The sequence below is a fragment of the Macrobrachium nipponense genome, chromosome 14, assembly GCF_015104395.2.
Source record: "Macrobrachium nipponense isolate FS-2020 chromosome 14, ASM1510439v2, whole genome shotgun sequence".
Taxonomy (NCBI): domain Eukaryota; kingdom Metazoa; phylum Arthropoda; class Malacostraca; order Decapoda; family Palaemonidae; genus Macrobrachium; species Macrobrachium nipponense.
The window spans coordinates 36639214-36661907 of NC_087207.1; the positions used below are offsets into that span (position 1 = coordinate 36639214).

The following is a 22694-nucleotide window of genomic DNA, read 5'->3' on the forward strand; positions in this document are numbered from 1 at the left end:
TCAAAACTCAACGCCGGAAATATGATAAAAGCCATAAACACATGGGCAGTGCCAGTAATCAGATACAGCGCAGGAATAGTCGAATGGACGAAGGCAGAACTCCGCAGCATAGATCAGAAAACCAGGAAACAAATGGACAATACACAAAGCACTACACCCAAGAGCAAATACGGACAGACTATACATAACACGAAAGGAAGGAGGGAGAGGACTACTAAGTATAGAGGACTGCGTCAACATTGAAAACAGAGCACTGGGCCAATATCTGAAAACCAGTGAAGACGAGTGGCTAAAGAGTGCATGGGAAGAAGGACTAATAAAAGTAGACGAAGACCCAGAAATATACAGAGACAGGAGAAAGACAGAAAGAACAGAGGACTGGCACAACAAACCAATGCATGGAGGACAATACATGAGACAGACTAAAGAACTAGCCAGCGATGACAATTGGCAATGGCTACAGAGGGGAGAGCTAAAGAAGGAAACTGAAGGAATGATAACAGCGGCACAAGATCAGGCCCTAAGAACCAGATATGTTCAAAGTACGATAGACGGAAATAACATCTTCTCCCATATGTAGGAAGTGCAATACGAAAAATGAAACCATAAACCACATAGCACAAGTGAATGCCCGGCACTTGCACAGAACCAGTACAAAAAGAGGCATGATTCAGTGGCAAAAGCCCTCCACTGGAGCCTGTGCAAGAAACATCAGCTACCTTGCAGTAATCCTTCAGTAATAAGTGGTACGAGCACCAACCTGAGGGAGTGATAGAAAACGATCAGGCAAAGATCCTCTGGGACTATGGTATCAGAACGGATAGGGTGATACGTGCAAAATAGACCAGACGTGACGTTGATTGACAAAGTCAAGAAGAAAGTATCACTCATTGATGTCGCAATACCATGGGACACCAGAGTTGAAGAGAGAGGGAAAAATGGATAAGTATCAAGATCTGAAAATAGAAATAAGAAGGATATGGGATATGCCAGTGGAAATCGTACCCATAATCATAGGAGCAACTAGGCACGATCCCAAGATCCCTGAAAAGGAATCTAGAAAAACTAGAGGCTGAAGTAGCTCCAGGTCTCATCAGAAGAGTGTGATCCTAGAAACGGCACACATAGTAAGAAAAGTGATGGACTCCTAAGGAGGCAGGATGCAACCCGGAACCCCACACTATAAATACCACCCAGTCGAATTGGAGGACTGTGATAGAGCAAAAAAAAAAAAAAAAAAAAAAAAAAAAAAAAAAATAACTAATAATAATAATAATAATAATAATAATAAATAATAATAATAATAATATAATAATAATAATAATAATAATAATCCAAATAAACCTCACAATCACATGAGTCAATAAAATAAAATAGAAAAGTAAATCCACAATAATATGTCTGTTTGATCTTGTTATTTAAAAAACAAAGCAGAAAGCTTTCGATGACCTGCACGGTTCTCCTTGTCAATCTGATTAGAATTACTAATAGTGACCATACAAGAACTTTGTTTTTTGACTAGTTTACAAATAGCCTGTTTGATGATGTAGTTGGCTCTTCACGTTATCCCCTCGTTCTCCAACGGCAAACCAGCTAAACGTCTAGATCTTCGAAGTGGCGGTTCGTCTCTTGAATCGTTTGATCTGTTGTCCATAGCAGCTTGGGCGCCTGCAACAAGGGACATGGGAAGAGCCAACTACATCATCAAACAGGCTATTTGTAAACTAGTCAAAAAAACAAAGTTCTTGTATGGTCACTATTAGTAATTCTAATCAGATTGACAAGGAGAACCGTGCAGGTCATCGAAAGCTTTCTGCTTTGTATTTTAAATAACAAGATCAAACAGACATATTATTGTGGATTTACTTTTCCAATAATAATAATAATAATAATAATAATAATAATAATAATAATAATAATAATAATAATAATAATAATAATGACAATTAAGCCACAGTATGTTAAAATATATTATTGTACAATGCTAAAAATTACTGTACAATAATATATTTTAACACTACTGTGGCTTTTAATTGTCAATATTATAGCCTCGTTACGGAGGTTCCTTTGTTTAATAATAATAATAATAATAATAATAATAATAATAATAATAATAATAATAATAATAATAATAATAATAATAATATGATAGAGCAAAAAAACCACATAGCAAGTGAATGCCCGGCACTTGCACAGAACCAGTACAAAAGAGGCATGATTCAGTGGCAAAAGCCCTCCACTGGAGCCTGTGCAAGAAACATCAGCTACCTTGCAGTAATAAGTGGTACGAGCACCAACCTGAGGGAGTGATTAAGATAGAAAACGATCAGGCAAAGATCCTCTGGGACTATGGTATCAGAACGGATAGGGTGATACGTGCAAATAGACCAGACGTGACGTTGATTGACAAAGTCAAGAAGAAAGTATCACTCATTGATGTCGCAATACCATGGGACACCAGAGTTGAAGAGAGAGAGGGAAAAAAATGGATAAGTATCAAGATCTGAAAATAGAAATAAGAAGGATATGGGATATGCCAGTGGAAATCGTACCCATAATCATAGGAGCACTAGGCACGATCCCAAGATCCCTGAAAAGGAATCTAGAAAAACTAGAGGCTGAAGTAGCTCCAGGTCTCATGCAGAAGAGTGTGATCCTAGAAACGGCACACATAGTAAGAAAAGTGATGGACTCCTAAGGAGGCAGGATGCAACCCGGAACCCCACACTATAAATACCACCCAGTCGAATTGGAGGACTGTGATAGAGCAAAAAAAATCAATAATATTATAATAATTAGGAAGGAGTCCCTCTCGTAAACATATTTTATCAAAAATTATGGTGCACCAGCAGAGTTTAATTTACAATAAAGCTTCTCTCATTTTGATATCATTCCCTTTTCTATAAGAGAAAGGTCGCTTAATAACACTGTTCTGTATTCATTTCACCAAAGGCAGGCAGGGTTACACAGACGCAACCGGGAAAATTATTATACGTGATCTTTCTCCGACAGAACAAGAAATTGTTGGGAAACGGAGACATTTTATTTTAGAGATTCAACTCTGCTGATAAAATCATGTCTCCTTATTTCCCTGTTCAGTTGACAGTCTACTTTCGAAGACTGTCGAGGTATCTCTTTTCCAGTAGCGTTTATCGGTCACCAGACAAATCGACGGAAAAAAGACAGCCAACTTCATAGGCTGAACTCAAGGCTCTAAATTTGCTAGCCCGACGAATCGAGACCTGTTTAGTGCAAGGATAAGTCGAATGCAAAAAGTCAACGTAATCTGGAAATAAACAGTCATTAAAAAAATAAAGTAAAAAAAACTATTATCTGGCAAAACACTGAGCACAGTATAACAAAGTAATGCAATCTTGTAGAGAGCGAGAGAGAAAAAAAAGACAATTCAAACTGGAAGGAAAGAAAATTGCGACCTAAAAAAATAAATAAAAAAGAAGAAGTACGATTTGGAAGCAAGCTACAATTCTAAGGAGAACCTATGAAATCTACAAAATTTCGAAAACCACTGACCATCCTTTTTACAGAAATGCCCAAATTTACCTGTCCTCTCTCTCCAGTGGTTGGGAAATGAAGCTGGCCTTATGCCAGCACGACCGCTTACTACTCTTCAGAGCAGTTGCCCCGGAGCCTTTCTAAGCCGAAACGCAGCGGGGGAGGAAATGATCCTTCGTCCGTCCCGGTGTAGCTCTGGCGGGAGAGTGAAGAAGAAAGAAGAGAAGAAGCCAGAGTTTCCTTGCAGGTACACGATGCGCCCCACACTTTTTTCATTTAGAATTTACGAAATGGTCATTGATTACCCATCACTCGCCTCACTCCTGTCGACCTTTTCAGCCATTTGGCTAGTCATTACCTGCAGTAATTGTCTACTACGCCGTAATTAAAGATTCTTGCTCGATAAATGGATCAGAAGCCGAGGCCGATGTTCTTCTTCTCAGCCGAGAGAGAGGCTAGTGGTGCCTGCCAGCCACAATTAGGGTTCCAATACCTCGGGCGTTTCCCACGCCCACGGTCTCGTCAGGAAGTGTGTAGACCTCCCTACACACACACACAAAACACACACTGTGTCATTTACCACTATCTTACACACACACACACACGCTCCTCAGATATCAAAAGACCTTCTTCTCCAATATCTCTTCCCCCTCGCCCCCCCACCCCAGCTAGCCAGCACCTCTCCGAGACGGCTGGTCTTTCCCATAAGACCAGCCGTCTCAAATGCTGGCCTCTTTAGTTAGTCTCATATCGCTGCAGATCTTAACATCTCATTTCCATAAGTGGGAGTTGGATCAACAGTATTATCAGTCTCGCCTTGGAGCTCCACCATCTATTCCACAGACCCTGGTGCCTTCCTTATTTCAACTATTATGTGACTCACTTCTGTTCCCATTCACTTTCACACTTTACATGGGCTCCAGTATTTACCGCTTCAGCTTTCTGACCTCTTTCACCATCCGTACTAACATCTGTCGTTCCATTTTCCTTGTTTCTATTAATCCTTTCGTATAACCAAAATCTTGCTTACATTACTCTCTACTTTCTCTTCTTGCAAACACTCTCAAACTCTCACTAATCTCTGCAGTTTCTCTTCGCTATTCCCAATCAGTACTGTATCGTCTGCAAGCCTCAACCCGTCCATATTCCATACAGAGCTCGTTAAAGTTTTCTTATCACACAAATGGGCACTTCCATATACTCTCCCTTCTGTCACTCTTTGCATCACTCCTTCCGTGAAAATTTATCAATCTGGCACGGAGTCATAACCCGTCCTCCCCGTAGGGGTGGTAGTGCCGTCAGTGCACCTCATTTGGTGCAATGTAGGCATTACTTTAAGGTTCTTTGCAGCGTTCCTTCGGCCCCTAGCTGCAACTACTTTCATTCTATTTACTGTGCTTCCTTTCATATTCCCTTTCTACCATCTTACTGTCCACTCTCTCCTAACAATTGTTTCATAGTGCAACTGCTTTGAGGTTTTCCTCTTGTAACACCTTTCAAAACTTTTACTGTCAATTTCCGCTTCAGCGCTGAATGTCCTTAGTTGTCCCAGTGCTTGGCATAATGCCAAAAATCTAAGTATAAATCAAAATGACATAAATCAAGTCATAACCCGTCCACGTTTTAGTCCTCATTTCTACATCAAACAAGTCATCCTCTGGTTTGTTATCCATGTAATGCGTCATCTACTCTGAAGTGTTAATATTAAACACCGTACGGTAAATGTGCAGTAGACGGCCGCACGAAGATATCGTTTATCAATATAATTTGTCGACAGCACAAAATTGAAATGGGTGTATGCGATACTTTAATCCCGGAGGGGCTAGTACTAGACACAGCGTCCCAGTGAGCTGCCGCCATGTTTAGTACTTATATACCTAGACCGTGGTGCTTATAACATCTCAAAGTAGGTGACGCATAGATATATCACAAACCAAAGTAGCATCGTCACATGGGCGTCCGCAGAAAAAAAAAATGCGGGGGGAGAGGGAGGGCCGGGGCAATGATATGAAGATCGCTGTGGGGAGGGGTCCCCTTTTTCGAAAAACAAAAAAAATGTTTCCCTAAGTGCTTAGATGCAAAATGGTGGCACTTTCGTTTATCAAACAGCGTAAACTAGTAATAATAGAAGCTTGAATAATAGAAAGCTGAATGAATAGGTGAGAAATGTTTATGGTATTTTATTCATTTTGCATTTTCATGTAATTTTTTTATTCATTTTGCATTTTCCATGTAATTTTTTTATTCATTTTGCATTTTCTATGTAATTTTTTATTCATTTTGTATTTTCCATAATTTTTTAGTCATTTTGCATTTTCCATGTAATTTTTTTTATTCATTTTGTATTTTCCATGTAATTTATCATTCAATTTGCATTTTCTATGTAATTCTTTATTAATTTTGTATTTTCCATGTAATTTTTTATTCATTTTGTATTTTCCATGCATTTTTTTTTTTTATTTATAAGAAATTCCAAAGTCTAAGCTCATTTCACACTGCCTCTCCCTTAACAGAAACCGTTACTATTTATTTATTTACTTATTGGTTTATCTATTAATAGTAAACGTTGTTAACTTAAAAGAATATCGCCCATTTGTTTGTACCGACCTGGCATAATCGATGATGCAAAAACGTATAAGACCAACACAACTCCAACGGTTCTCAAAAATTTAAGAGACCAAACAACCTTTGAATCACGGGGAAAAAAATCATGAAACTTACAAATCACCTGAAATCCAATAACACATTTCCTTTTTCCTTGTCCCCAATCGATTTCGTGGTCGGTACGGAAACAAAGAAGACGAATCTGGAAAGATATTGACAGAAATTAAAGATTCAAGATGAACGGGACAGTCCCTCCATTAAAGATTAACAGAAAACGAAACATCGCCAAGGAAATGCACAGATATATCGACAATTTTCGGTCACCTTTTGGGTCGTAGCTGTTCCCTTGATTTAAATGAGTCAGTTCCTTTTAATATTGAAAGGTACTTGTCCGTGAAAAGAAATATTCTCAAGTGTTCTCAAGATAATTCTTGGGTGTCAAACCCTGATGAAGACAGCCTACAAGAACAGAATATGTACGCAAACATATATATATATATATATAAATATATATATATATATATATATATATATATATATATATATATATATATATAATATGCAAATACCACAAGAAAATGATAGGCAGAAATCAACCGTTTCGTCTTTACTAAGACATTCGTTCCTTGACAATGTCTTGGTAGTAAAAACGAAGCGCTTGGATTTCTGCCTATCATTTTCCTGTGGTATTCGCTTATTTAACGAATCACATGCATCTACTGTGATTTTTTAAATACATATATATATATATATATATATATATATATATATATATATATATATATATATATATATATATATATATATACACACACACACACACACACACATATATATATATATACATATATATATATATATATATATATATATATATATATATATATATATATATATATATATATATATATATATTATATATATAGTGGGTGTGTATTTCCTAAATGTAGAATTTTCCGTGGATTCATTTTACCTCCATCATTTGTTCTTGTCATAACATTAATCTCTCTCTCCTCTCTCTCTCTCTACTCTCCTCTCTCTCTCGTCTCCCTCTCTTCTCTTCCTCTCTCTCTCTCTCACACACACCCCAACACACACACAACCACACACCACACACATATATATATATATATATATATATATATATATATATATATATATATATATATATATACATTTATATATTTATGTGTGTGTGTGTACTATATACATTTATGTATTTATGTGTATATATGTACATACATAATATATATATTTGCCACTATTTCTTTTCTTTTAATATTACAATTTTCCTGTTCCACTCCTATTAGAAAGTATCTGTAGCACTACAAATAATAAGTATTGATGCATTTCTCTTCTTAAATCCCCTGTGGCCCATTTCAATTTATATGATAATGATAGCTGGAGAGAGAGAGAGAGAGAGAGAGAGAGAGAGAGAGAGAGAGAGAGAGAGAGATATGGCCTCTTTTATTTATATGTTACATAAAAACTAATGGTGAAAATCTTTCAGAATAGTTTAGAGAGCTTTGGACAACAGTTTTCTATCTGAAACAGATTGTCATGGACGCATTTGATTATTATCCAGAATCAAGGAACTGCAACCCCAGATAACTGATAGATAAAGAAACGTTAGTTAATGGATAGATTTATGTTTTGAAAGTGGTATTGGAAGAGTGCATACAGGATGGGAGTTAATGTGCGGTGTTTTGTAAGCGGTGTTCGACGCACTGCTAATGAGTCTGTTGCGTAGATGCATGGAGCAGCTATTGTTGTTGACGTTTTACTGCATAAGGTCTCATCCCTGATTCAAATGATAAACTATGAAAGAGACGGTAATTGCATTGCTGTATTTTATTTTTATTTGTATCCATCCAAGAAGCGAATTACTGCTGAATGTCTATATATATTATATATATATATATATATATAGTATATATATATATATAGAGACATTCAGCAGTAATTCGCTTCTTGGATGGATACAAATAAAAATAAAATACAGCAATGCAATTACCGTCTCTTTCATAGTTTATCATTTGAATCAGAAATATATATATATATATATATATATATATATATATATATAATATATATATATTTATATATATGTGAATATGTATGTATAATATGTGTGCGTTTGCGTGTACGCATGTGTGCGTGTATGCGTATATCCGTATATGAAAGTCATGTCAATATAGTTTTCTTCTTCCGTTATTTCTTTCTGGATCCTGTAAACAATCTTATAAGTTCATATCCTTAATTAGAGCGTCTACACAAAGATCACTCCGCTCCCGTTGACCATAAGCACTGCGACGCCAGTTTTTCGTATGAAACCAGTCACAGTATTCATGGCCTCTCCATCACAGAGGAATCGGCGATGTTTTGAAAAGCCGACGAGAAAGTTTAATGGCGGAAGGAATCATTGATGTCCGTCACGATTCTTGTCGGTCTGACATCGCTGTCGATAATGCAGCGACTTCTCGTCATTATCGTTTGTGGGGGAAGTGGAGGGGGGCGGGGGGGGCGTTGCCCCATGTCGGAACGGCTGGTCCCAAATCGCTACTGTCGAAAATGTTTCTTGTTTATATAGTTTTCTGTTAAAGGAAAACTAATGAGATGGTTATTTGTCTGTCCATCCGCCCTCAGATCTTTAAAACTGCTGAGGCTAGAGGGCTGCAAAATGGTGTGTTGATCATCCACCCTTCATTCATCAAACATACCAAATTCCAGCCCTCTAGCCTCAGTAGTTTTTATTTTATTTAAGTTTAGGCTTAGCCATCAATCGTGCAGCGCAGCAGCTGATGCACCTCTCTCGATCTCATCTGGGGAGCAACTGAGCGCTGCCCGGCCGTGGCTGAGTGTTTCTTACTGCAGCACATCGAGAGTTTCATACAGCATTATACGCTGTACAGAAAACTGGATTGTTATTCATAGTTTTCTTCCGCAAAATCGGGTTTTCCAGAAAAAGTCGGAAAATGACGGGCCACAATGAGACTTTTGGTCATAAGTCTTAGGCCACCTGTTCTTTAAATGAGAGCTTCTCCTCACAAACGTAAACAATAACAGAGCGAACACCCCCGAACGAACAATCCAACGGTCTTTGGATTTCCGCGTCCAGCGAAAACAGAAAACAAAACAAAAAAAATGACTGGCGACTGATTTCTCTGCTTTATTGACGCCTGAATCCATCATTGGCATCATCAGAATGATAAAAGCCCGTCAGCCATCGCGATGACTGACGACTGGTGAACACCGGGCGAAAAAGCGAGTGATGTCAGCTGACGTCTGACGACGTCCGGGAGATTAGAAACTTTTGTTTTACCCACTATCTAGACCGTGGTTTTAACCGACGCCAGGCGCATCAGAGACCTCTTAACGAATTCATAAGCAGAAAGTTTAACGAGCGACAGCTTTACGCGTTTTCTATGTTTAATGCCACAGACAGGGAGATGAAGAGCGACCGTGCTGTAATTACGCTGCGATCTCGTATTTTTAAAGCTTATATGTATATATATATATATATATATATATATATATATATATATATATATATATATATATATATATATATATATATATTTATCAAACATTTATGTATCAATCACCTGACAACCACGTGGAACAGAAATGAATAAATATAGACCTATGTTCGATCCTGATGTGTCAAATTTTTATATGCATATTATGTATATAATATCCCAAGATTTATGAATTCCTTACAAATATATAAATATATATATATACATATATATATATATATATATATATATATATATATATATATATATATACACACACACACACACATACATTCATACATACATCTATACATCTCCCAAGACTTATGGATTTATGTACTCCATACATATTTATATTATATAGATATATATAATAGTATATAGATATACATTATAAGATATATATATAATAATATATATATATATTAATATATAGTAGATAGATTTAATAATAGATAGATAGCCAGAAGAATAGAGATAGATAATTTAATAATAATTAATCCTAATATATATAATAAATAAATTATTAATTATATATTATATATATATATATTATAATATTTATAGATAGATAGATAGATGATAGAATATTATATTTAATTTTTTATATTATTATATAATATAGATATTATTATTAATATCCCTAATATATTATAATATAATATATACTATGTGTGTGTGTGTGGTTGTGTTGTGTGTGTGGTTACGTACGTACGTATTTTCATATTCCAAGCTTTATGTACTCTTAAGAAATCTGAACCTTAGTATTTGATATTTACATTCACACTCTCTCTCTCTCTCTCTCTCTCTCTCTCTCTCTCTCTCCAGTGTATAATACAAATGTTTTGAAAAACAAGAACACAGCTATTCTAATAAGGATTAAGCGCTAACCCTGAAATAATGCATAGAGAACAGCTACAAGAAATATCACCGTACAGAAGACGTGTTCGTAGAAATGTAGACTACGGCTGTGGACGCTACCAAGGGACCTTGGTATTATTACCCAACAACATGTCAATTCAACGTTGTCCGGTCGAGACAAGTCCGTCGTTAATCCTATACTCTATGTGTTGACTTAATCCGCAACCCCCGCCACCACCCTCCCATGCCTTTTGACTGAGTATTAGGTAAATCCACAGAATAGAATTATCCAATATTATTCCCAAGTTTCAAAGAAACTCGCGCTGCTGAAGTTGGAAAGCCATATGCGTCATTATATATATATATATATATATATATATATATATATATATATATATATATATATTATATATATATATATATGGTCATATCACTTTACCGTGATCCATATATACGCATTAAGCTACAAATGTCCTTTAATATCTAGTTCGCCCTACCTCGGAATTGATACATTGTCCTATGTGTATTTTAACCGAAGGGGAATTTTGTAGTCGCTAAGAAATTCGTCAGCTCATCAGCGCGAACAATGGAACGAAGAATTCAGGACGCTTCACTGTGTGTCCTGATTCTTGGTTCCATTGTTCGCGCTCATGAGCTGACGAATTTCTTACGACTAAAATAATTCCCCTTCGGTTATGAAAATATATTATTTCCGAGGTAGAGCGAATTAGATATTAAAGGACATTTGTAGCTTAATGTGTATATATATAATATATATATATATATATATATATATATATATATATATATATATATATATATATATATATATATATATATATATATATATATATATATATATATATATTTAACAATGTACTACATTATGAACATGACAAAATGACAGCACCATGCATCCATGCTGATTCAGTATTTAACAGAAACGTTACTTGAAGCGATACCTGGATAACATTAGAATTACACAAATGTTTGACAACCGCCAAGTGTGTTGTCATTCAAGTTTATGACAGGCAGACAGGGCCGGCAACGGGGCCTGTTTCGTAGCATGACGTAGAGAGACTTTTTCGAAGTTAAACACACGATCCGGGTTTCACTTTGTGCTGATTCATAGATGTGTTTCTCGTCTGGTCATTTCAGGAAGGAGTCAGATCTGTCATGGACAGACGTGTGTTTCGGTTCTCATTTTTGTCATCATTATTTTCATTTGTTCTGATCTTCCTGATTGCACGGGAATAATACCTCACCTGACACCCGTGAGGCGCTTCCTGACCATCTTTTTTAAGGCTAAATGCTAGAGGAACTGGCATTCTAATGCCCTTTTATAGCCCAGACAAGAAGAAAGAGGGCTGGAAAGTGTGGCTTAGCCACAAGGGGGGCGTAGTAGATCACTCGAGCCTCTCATATGTAGGAAGGTTATTAAAGTCGGACGAAAAGAAGCTTGAAGGGAATAACAAAGCTGACCAGTAGGAATGGAGAAACAGTTACTAGACACTGCTATCCTAGGAGAATTACCGATATCCAGAGTAAATGTGAGAGACGGTGTCCAGACGTTACGAAGTAGCTAGAGAAGTAAATGGGGAGTATCGATCAATAGGGCCAGATGCAACAAAGGTCATTATTGGATCAAAGAGCTGGGGCAACTGGGTTGTATGATAAGTTATCGTATGAAATGAAAACTGGGGAATATTCAAGAGGATCATCAAGAGGGAGACAGAGAATTAGATGGCGAGATAAAGTGAAGGAAGATGTAGGAGAGAAGAGGTTTGGTGGAGGATGATGCCTTTGATAGAAGGCAGTGGAGAAGGCGCATCAGGCAACCGACCCCTTAATGTAGGGATAATGGTGGGAAAGAAGAATAAGATCATAAACATTTCCTGAAAGTTTTTTTTAACATAGAGGAGATATCTATTCAAGAAAATTATACTCTATATATGGAAAAAGAGGGAGCCGAATGTGGGTCGAGAGGAGACCCTCCAAAAATATACGATGATGCTGATGATCCTCTTCTCTCCCACCGTTATACCTGTGTACACTAAGGGGTCGGTTGCCTGGTATGCCTTTCCTTACTACATCGGGCAGGGTTTATTATTTGGCAAAGGGGTTTTTACGACCGCATGCCCTTGCTGTCATCAACCACAGTTATTGGCGGTGGGCCTCGCCTTTGCCTGAAAAGTCCACATGTACGGCAGCAGTTGCCAGTTATTGGCGGTGGGCCTAGCATTTTCCTAAAAAAGTAAGACTGCAAGCCAGCAGATGTCTTTTTAGTCTCCTTTCGACACGCAGGACCTTCGGTGGTAGTATTCTTACACCCCTACTACGGGGTGGTGCTGATGATAATCATTAAATTTATCGACCAACAGATACACCATAAGGGTTGTTTCTGTGGCTTGATTCATCATTGTAGTAATTTTAAAAGGTACTGGCAGTTTAATTTAGGCTTCGCCTATAGTTACCCGTTTTAAATGGGTATTTCCAAGGCAGTTTACCGCTCTTATAAGCAGGATATCGTGAGTTCTTTTTGACTTGCCGAGATTCTTTGACAGTTGTACAGAGTTCTCTCTCTCTCTCTCTCTCTCTCTCTCTCTCTCTCTCTCTCTCTCTCTCTCTCTCTCTCTCTCTCTCTCTCTCTCTCTCTCTCTCAGCGCGATATTGAGTTCGAATGGACTTCACCTGATACATTTGAAATAACACCATCCTTATGCAATATAATTCTTCCTACAATTACATTGTAGATTTGAATCTCCAATTCATATGCTTACCAAAAAAAAAAAAAAAAGGATAACATGACCAAGATTTACCAGAACACATGTTCCGGGACAACCGATTTGACATACAGTCTTCTTAGATGTACCCCACTGTGAATTGTAACTCAGACTGCTAGTTCTACAGAATCCGGAGGTTCACACCAGGCCACTTAGTCCCCTGCACATCCTACCGCACTCAAGGGCTGTCGCAAGTCAAGGACCAGTGCGAGTATAAGGCCATCTTAAATATAAGAGAAGAAGAATCTGTCACACTGTTGCCAATTGGTGTGTGTTTACCCTCCAAACTGGTATAGGACTTACACAAAACCGTGGAAATAAGTTAAATTAGCACTATTTTTTTGTTGTATATATACATGAATATCAGAGTAATTTTATCGTTATTGCATTACTTGATTACTTTGACAACTAGAATTCACGGAAACCGTTTGTAAAGGCATCTGCGTATGTGTGAAGCTCCGCTGAATTGGCAACTATGAATCGGGAGCACTTTTGGCATTGCTGGTCTACTTAAATTACGACTCCTTGTGCTAATTGTGAAAACTGATTATGAGTTAGTTAGGTGTGGCCGTAGGGTTGCAAGTTTGCTTTGGAATTAGTGCCTTATACTGAAGTCTTATAAGGTGAGTTTTCAGTTATACATTTTTTGTGTTATTTTAACCTACAAGCTATCTTGGCAGTTTTGTTTAATGAAGGTGATGCATTGGTCTTGCATTTGGAAATGAAAGACGATAGAATTGATAGTGAAAAGATGAAAAGAGTTACTTAGACTACTGAGAGAAGCCTTTTCAGATACTAGGCTATAGGCTAGAGCTTTTGTATCATTTGGGAAATTGACAAATTCAGGGTGGGCAGGGGAACAGGTAGATGATTTTGCTAATGAATCAATTTGATGGGTTGGAGTGCATAGTTGTGGGGTTGTCATTAATGAATGGTATCCTCCTATGCTGAGTCACCTCAGTGCATTAATACAGGTGCTACTAGGAATACAGGGAATATCAAAGGTATAGTTATTACTTCAGGTTTCTTTAGTATGCCTTTGGCCCCTAGCTGCAACACCTTTTGTTCCTTTGATTGTACCTCCTTTCATATTCTAATTCTTCCATCTTACTTTCCTACCTCTCCTTACAGTTGATTCATAATGCAACTGGGAGGTTTTCCTCCTTTTACACCTTTCAAACCTTTTACTGTCAATTTGCAAATATTTTGATGTAAATATTGCAAATATATATATAAACTGAAATCACATTAATTAACGCACCTGTAATCACATCTAATGGGAGAAATTCGGCTACTTTAAGAGTAAAAAGACCATGGTGTTGACTGGACCGTAACTCATAGTTAACTAATGTAAAAAAATTAAATTGGCTTAGCTGTACTAGGTGGACGACCAGGCCTGTGATTGGTCGAAAGTATGGTGGGGGTGTGTTTAAGGGGGTGGCAGAATGGCGCTTCACACCTTATCCGCAATTTTAAAGATTCTTGACAAGAAAATTTATACTGACAAGAAGGAAATGATGTGCTGCACAACACTTGCCACGGGTTACAGGAGTGTAGCAATGTTTAAGGGGGTGGCGGAATAGCGCTTCGCACCTTATCTACAATTTTAATGATTGTAACATGATTGGTTGGGTATGTGTTCCTCTGTCTATCCCCCTTAAAAAAAAAAAAAACACTACCTCACTTAGAAGTCGGCATGTGAACCAAAAGCTCCCCTATAACATTGCGCATGCGCTGTAGGCTAGCATTCAGTATAGCAGTAGTAGTAGTCCTAGTAGTTGAAATTTGACCGTGAAACGGCTACATTCTCGGTTTATTCATCATCTATTTTCGCTTGTATTTCGAGTTTCTAAACGTCAAATAGAACAAGAAATAACACAGTAACACACTACAACCTTCACCTAGGTGATTTACCCCACCCACAACCCCATATTTGTGTTCTCAAGATTTGCATACTTACTTATTCACAGATTTTTCTGTGGAAACTATCTATAAATTATTCTTGAAAAATTCAGCAATTCGCCGACCTTTTCTCTAGAAATATTCACTACTAATTACTTTAAGTATACATTTGGTATTTGAACTATTTGCAGGGGTCTGGTCCCTATCCCCAGCAAATACGCGTTGAGATCGAAAGTACTAAAGATATTGTTGGAGAGACTGAATATTCAGAGATTTTCGTGCCACCTATGGAGCAATTGTGAATGGTATTGTGGAGAGGAACCACAGAACTATCAGAACTATCTCTGAGAGGGGAGTCGTAAGTCCATTAGAAGCTGTGTTTTGGATAATATGACGCCCTCAAAGGGCTATCTACAGATATATGGGGAGACACTCGGCAAAAGTGCCAGTTACTGTTACTGAGGATGTTGCTCCTGTTCAGGTGGGAGAAAAAGTGTGGGTCAGGCCTCCCCCTCCCCGTGCGAGCTGCACTATTCATTGGAAGAAGGGGACCATAACTGGAATTAGTTCTAATAATGTGTTTGTGGATGGTACGCCACGTCATGCGTTAGACTTGCGTGGGATTGAGCTGCCGAGTTCCTCAGGGGTGTCTGGTGAGGAGATGGTGAATGAAGAGAGGGATGATGATGATAAAGAGATATCCCAGGAGAAAAAGGCATGCTCTTACCTGGATGAGGGAATATGAGTAAGGGTGCTCGGAGGAGGAACTATGAATTGGAGTAGATCCCTGCTAATAGTACTGTACATAGATTTTTATTGTTGCCTGCTTGTTTTTGTGCTTTGTTTGATGATGTAGTTGTTTCACTGTGATAAGAACGTTTTTGTTTTTGGCCTTAGGATCATGGGGACATGTGGTCTTGGGGATTGGTAGGGGGTCTGTAAAGGTGAGCAAAGCATGGCTGGTTAGAGGGGAGAGAGAATGGAAGTTTGGAGGAGAGCGGTTGTGGTTGTGAAACATCCCGGTCTTCTTTCAAGAATTTTTCTCATGGGGTTGTAAGTTTGCTTCAGAATTAGTGCCCTGTACTGAAGTCTAATGTTAGTTTTTTATTATACAGTACATTTTTCTTGTTCTTTTAACCTACACTACTTTCCGGGAAGCCGAGTTCTGACAGTAGGCTTCTGAGACCCTGAAGTTATTTGGCCCAAAAGCTGGCAATTCTTTGCAAGAATTTGCCTTATTGTGAAGTATATATTATGGCAGAGGCTGATGGAACACTAATAACTCCAGTCTAAGCTGAACTGTAGTGAAATGTCTGATAAATTAGTCTCACTCAAAGGTTACAAAAGTTAAACATATTCAAATCTTACAAAAGTTTAAAAATATTTTATATATTTTGTTTATGGCAACGGAGTGGTGATAAAAATTATTAATTATCTAGTAAAAATTATTAATTATCTAGTGATGATGATGAGATGATGGTGACCTCAAGAAGCCAGAGAAGCATCTGGGGATTTTAATGACAAAATAACAAAAACTAGGTGGACTAAACCATTTCGAAAGATCCCAGTCAATTGTGAGACAACATAGAAGGTGAAAACTAGGCAGGCATTTCTATAGTCTGTGGAAGCTGGATGGTTGGAATAGTTTAGACTTTAGAATAGTATTGTTTAGGATTCACCAGATTTCAAGAAATACCCAGAAAACAAGCCAGAAAGCAAATTAGAAAGCCCTGATATCATCAGAATGCTTGCATTACCATGCCAAATGCAACACAGACACTTCATTAGATCTTTTGCAAGTTAAGATAATTTTTGCAAGACTTCCTGTATAGTAAAATTAGAATGAAATCCGAAATAAAATTTGTGCATCCTGGACACTTAACATGAACAGGTGGCATAAGAGAACATATAGGAAATTCATAGGTGATTGGGTTATATTTCCTTTACAGTTGTCAAAATAGAATTACATACGTACTGTTCTAATTTTCTTGTACTAAGTTAATTACGTATATTGAATGAGGGTTGTGAGATTGAGTAACAGTTTGAGTTAGTTTGTTTGTATGGTGTTTTAACATTGCACGGAACCAGCGGTTATTCAACAACGGGACCAAGGGCTTTACGTGACTTCCGAACCACGTCGAGAGTGAACTTCTATCACCAGAAATACATATCTCACACTCCTCAATGGAATGGCCGAGAATCAAACTCGCGACCACCGAGGTGGGATGCCAACACCATACCAACCACGCTACTGAGGCGCTTAGGTTTGAGTTAGCGTGGGCTAGGTTAACTGAAAATGGCGTAGTAGGTTTGTTTGCTGCTTTAAATTTAAAGCCTAAAACCTTTATGGGTAGAGTCAACAAACGATAAAGCCAAGAGGGCTCCAAAATTGGCTGCAGAAAGAGAGAAAGACAAGTTAAAGGAAAAGGTGATAAATAAATGAATATTAGGGAGCAAAAATAAGACCGTCAACCTGCATTCTGGAGATGTCCGTAGAAAGGTTAGGTTATTATCTGGTCAGTTGGACAACAGGCTGCACACACTTTGTCAGGCTATGATGATATTTTGTGCCTTCCACTTTCTGCTACCCTACCTATTCATGGTTCTGGATTCATGGTTTGTTTTTTGTTTGTATGGTGCTTTTACGTTGCATGGAACCAGTTGTTATTCAGCAACGGGACCAACGGTTTTACGTGACTTCCGAACCACGTCGAGAGTGAACTTCTATCACCAGAAATACATATCTCTCACTCCTCAATGGAATGGCCGAGAATCAGACCCGCGACCACCGAAGTGGGACACAAACACCATACCAACCACGCCAGCGAGGCCCTTTTCTGGATTCATGGCTTCACCTATTCGCAAATTTTTCTGTGTATATCCACATTATGCACAGGAAAATTTGCCTGATTGCAGAATTTTGCATTGAGAAATATTCACTAATTACTTTATTTTCCTATTCTTGTGACTGAATACATTTTTCATGATAAAACTATTAAAATAGCAAGGTATAAGCATTTTAGGGAGGGTTTTGTTGTTTGAGCTATCAAAATAGGCAGTTATAAGCATCTTTAGAGGGGACGTCAAGTATTCATGTATATTAGCTATTCCCGGGGGGCGGGGCTTGTTTTGGTTACTGTCCCCGTGAATCTCGGGGGTCAACTGTAGTTTGATTTATTTTTTAGCTAGGCCTTAACTGCTTATGTCTAGTTTGGAGTTTGTAAGGCATATAGGTAAATTTCTCCATTATAACCCATGCATTAACGTATGCTGATTATACAAGCTTACCTGTCATGATTAAGTACGGTATGTAATAATTGATATGCATTCTTTTGTATATTAATTTGTTATTATATTCAAACACTGATGAAAAGATATACACCAAGTTTAGGGTTTCCAAAGCTGTGGGTAACCCATTCTTTATTTGCCCAACATATGGTGGTCATTGTACGTAATGGTAACCTTGGATAAGTCTAAACACAAGAATGCTTTCTAATGCTTTTGTTTGTTTGTATGGTGCTTATACATTGCATGGAACCAGTGGTTATTCAGCAACTAGACCAACGGCTTTATGTGACTTCCGAACCACGTCGAGAGTGAACTTCTATCACCAGAAATATACATCTCTCACTCCTCAATGGAATAGCCAAGAGTCGAACCCGCGACCACCGAGGTGGCTTTCTAATGCTGGAAAAATAAGATCAAGAGTCACAGAGGAGAGTTTTTGAATACAGGGAAAATAGATAAAAAGTCGCACCACTGCTCAATTAGGGAAAGTTAATTAGGTACTTGGCACATCATCCCCCTGTCCCTTACCCTTCTCTCAACTTCATTTATTCTTTGTGATACTTATTTTATTTTTCTCCCTTTTTTCCAGATTGAATATAGAGCATGCTGTGCATTTTAATTGATTGTAGACCAAAGATGAATTGTCGTATAGGAAGCATGGGGCATCGTGTCAAGATTTCAGATGAAATAATAAAAGATGATTGGGATGAGGAGATTGCTGGGGGATAAGTCTGTCTCATGGTCTCTAAACTAGCTTAAGTCACAAAAGCCAAATAAAATGGGGAATTGATTGTGAGCAGGATCAGTCCCAACCCCTTAGAATTTGATTTCTAATATCAGCCATGTGGACCCGGGTCATATATTAATATGCTAGGGATGATTTTTCCAAACAAAGGATGTCAGTGGAGGTTGTAACAGTCTTCAACTGTGCCAAGACAGTATCATCCAAGGGCCCAGGGGTACTCGAATCCTTATAGCTACTATATCAAAAGATTGGAGTGATAAAAACAAAAATGAAAAGCTTAAAAAGACATCATCAGCCTTTCATGGAGTTTATTTTTCCAACAATGGCACAAGAGAGAACAAACACTCATATGTTCACGGCCCTACCCTACCCCACAGGGTATGGCACAACATGATTAGTGGCCTAAGTGTAAGACAAACCTCCTAGCAATGATTATTGCCAAACCGGGTAAAATGCCAAAAGTCCTATCCCCAGAACTAGACCCTCCCGGAGTCCGTGGCCAAGCCCCGCAGAATAGTTCCACCCTTGAGCTATCAAACTGATATCTCTCAGGGCCAAACATTGTCAGTCTTACCATAGTTACCACTAGTAGTATGTAGCTTCCGATATAAACCCAGTCAAAGCTATGATATCTTTTTATTTATCAGGTCCAATAATTTTTAGCAAAAGTGGAAAATTCCACAAAAATTGATCCTAAGAAAAAATTGATCCTAAGAAATATGTCTTGATATACGGACTCTTGGACTCAAACCCGGGAACAAATCCCTGGGGTTCAAAAGCCCCCTTCACCATGTAAAGGTGGTCCCAATATCAATAGGGTGTTGGTCAGGATGCTTCCATGTATAGAGACCAAGTTCAAGTAAAGCTAAAAGTGTTTAATATACTTGTATGACTTGCATTAATTTGTGCTTCATAAATATATAAACCATTTCCTTATTCTTTCTTACATCTTGCCTACTAGATATTTATATCAATTCAGGTTGCCAGGGCTTTTCATGTATGGAGATACCAGAAATTTATCCAAGCTTGGTTATAATTTGAGTTTTATGACTTGGCTAGCTATCTGTTGGTGTGGTTACACTATTCGCTATATCTAGATGTACAGCCGAGTACATCAAGAGGTTTGTATTCATGAAACTAATTTTTTATTTGCTATTATTAACTCTAAATTGGTTCAAACAGGCTTTAAACATTCTGTAAGGCAAGTGAACCCTTGTATTAAAATTTTTTTTACTTGTAGTTACAGTTCTTCCTTTTTTATATTGAATTTTTAATGCCTTCTAGCTTTTCTTATTCACTACCTGCTCTGTGTATTCCTGTATTGTAGTAGTTTATTAATTAGCATTAGGTTTACATCTTACAGGATTAGAAATCTTTCTCATGATCATTTTTGAAGAGGACAGTTTCATATCTTACTTTCCTAGGGTAAGTAAGCACTTAAAAGGTTTGACAGAAATTTATTACAAGAACTTTTTCAATCTGAAAGAGTACAAGTACAGCCATTATGATGGCATGTGACTCACGGATAGAACTGAAAAATCAGATCTACAAATCAAATGAAAATTCCAATACGTATGTGCATAAATTTGTGGTGGTTCAAATCAATATTTATTTATCAACATTATTGAAAGGCAAACATTATTGAAAGGCAAACCTTAACATTAACAAATAATCAACCTTCAATCAGGTTTTCAAATTAACAACATTCAACCTTTAATAAATTTTATAGCACTAGTATCACCAAGTGAGCATTAGAACCTTAAATACTGTGTTGACTAGAAATACTGTATAACAATATATTACATTTATCAAAACCTTATAAAACTATTAGATATCTGAATATAATCTGATAAAAACAATCCACATATACAAAAAATTTACAGTCCAAGAAAAACTTATAAACATCCATTCGATGAAACTTCAATGTGCAGTAAAGAGATCTTCCTCCTCCTCGGAATCCGATGGCTGTACATTAATACTCTGATAACACTGCTTCTTTAAATCATGAGCATGTGACCGTACCTGTCAATAAACAGATATACTATAGAGTGAGTTTTTGGCAAATTCTTTCTACTTAGAAGTATTAGTTTATCATTCTTCACGTCTTAAATAGCACGTACTACTGGAGTTCAGACATTATTCCTGCTTTTTGTAGTCAAGCAAAGACAGTACTTGCTATGAATGATCATACAATTGGTTCAGCTTTCATTTACACAAATATCAACATTATGTTTTACATGAAAAATATATAATCTATACAAGTACCTACAGTTCGTCAAGTACAAAAGTTACACTGGGAAAAGCATACCTGTCATCTCTGACAAGGATTCCCAAGTGCTAAAATGACAAATTTTTTAATCTAGTATTTGTATTTTTCGTAGCTAACAAACCTGAGGTCTTAACAATAGGATAAATCTTTTAGCGCTAGCTGGAAACTGGTAAGAACAGTCAAAGATTGTAAAAACAAGGAATCTGTGGCATCTGGCAACTCCTGCATATACGAGGTGGATGTTTGGTCTACGACCAAGCTCGGACCCCTTATGAGCGTGGTACTAATGGAAAAGTGGCATTCAGGTAAAATACTGATGGGATAAAGCATATTTCAAGACAGTATGTACAAACTCTAATTTTACTTACAGTTTTAGTTTTATGTTAAGGAAAGCATTCATATACAGTGTGTATGTTTACCCTACCTATCGAATGTTACTTATGAAAATATATTTAACCTCTATAAAAATACTTAATTAGATATACGTAACATTTTTCTTTAAAATAACTAAGGCATTTTATTTCAACAGGTTTTGCAATGGTTCTTGTATTGGTTGAAAACTGCCCTGTGTGAAGCAAGGATGTTCTCTAACCTAAACCACCTTGAAATACTCCGGCAGGCCCTGGGTTGCTCACCATTCATAACAATGAAAGATTGGGTTCCCTAGAAAACACTAATCGATGAATGACAGCAGAGTAAGTTATTTTTATGTATTTTCAGGAACTACAGAATTTTATTTTAAAAATAAAAATTACCATAAATTTAAAACATGTCAAGCCGAGTCATATGTGAGAAAACACAACTGATAAAAAAATTATGCCCTTCTTGTTGTATGCCCTACACTACTTTTCACTCATGGAAACCCATATCTTTTCAGAATTCTGTGATAAATCAGTTGGTAGTTGACCATGTCTGTGTCTACACACGCATCCTAAACTGGTGACCACCAAGATGACTAATCCTGCCAGCTCTCTCAATGACAATGCCAGAGCTGTATCTGTCTGCCTGCCCCCTTTCACAACACAACCCAAAGGCCTGGTTCTTTAGGGCAGAGGAGCTTCAGGTAGAAAAAAACAAAAATCATGTCGTAATGAAAGTGGACAGTCCTTGAATTCCTACCCAATTGTCTTTGAACAAATAGATAAGTGGTTAGCTAAGCCAGATACCACCATCACATACAAAAATTTGAAGGCACAATTAAGGTCATCCTT

General features: G+C 37.3%; 1 protein-coding gene across 1 annotated transcript in view; it reads right to left on the bottom strand.

The window, feature by feature from the left end:
• Positions 1-20655: 20655 nt before the first annotated feature.
• The window catches only part of LOC135226465 (sodium/hydrogen exchanger 8-like), an 84084-nt gene continuing 82045 nt past the window's right edge, over positions 20656-22694 (bottom strand). Inside the window, 1 exon segment of the mRNA XM_064266063.1 lies at positions 20656-21236. Coding sequence (XP_064122133.1) covers positions 21135-21236 — 102 coding nt within the window. The 3' untranslated portion in view covers positions 20656-21134.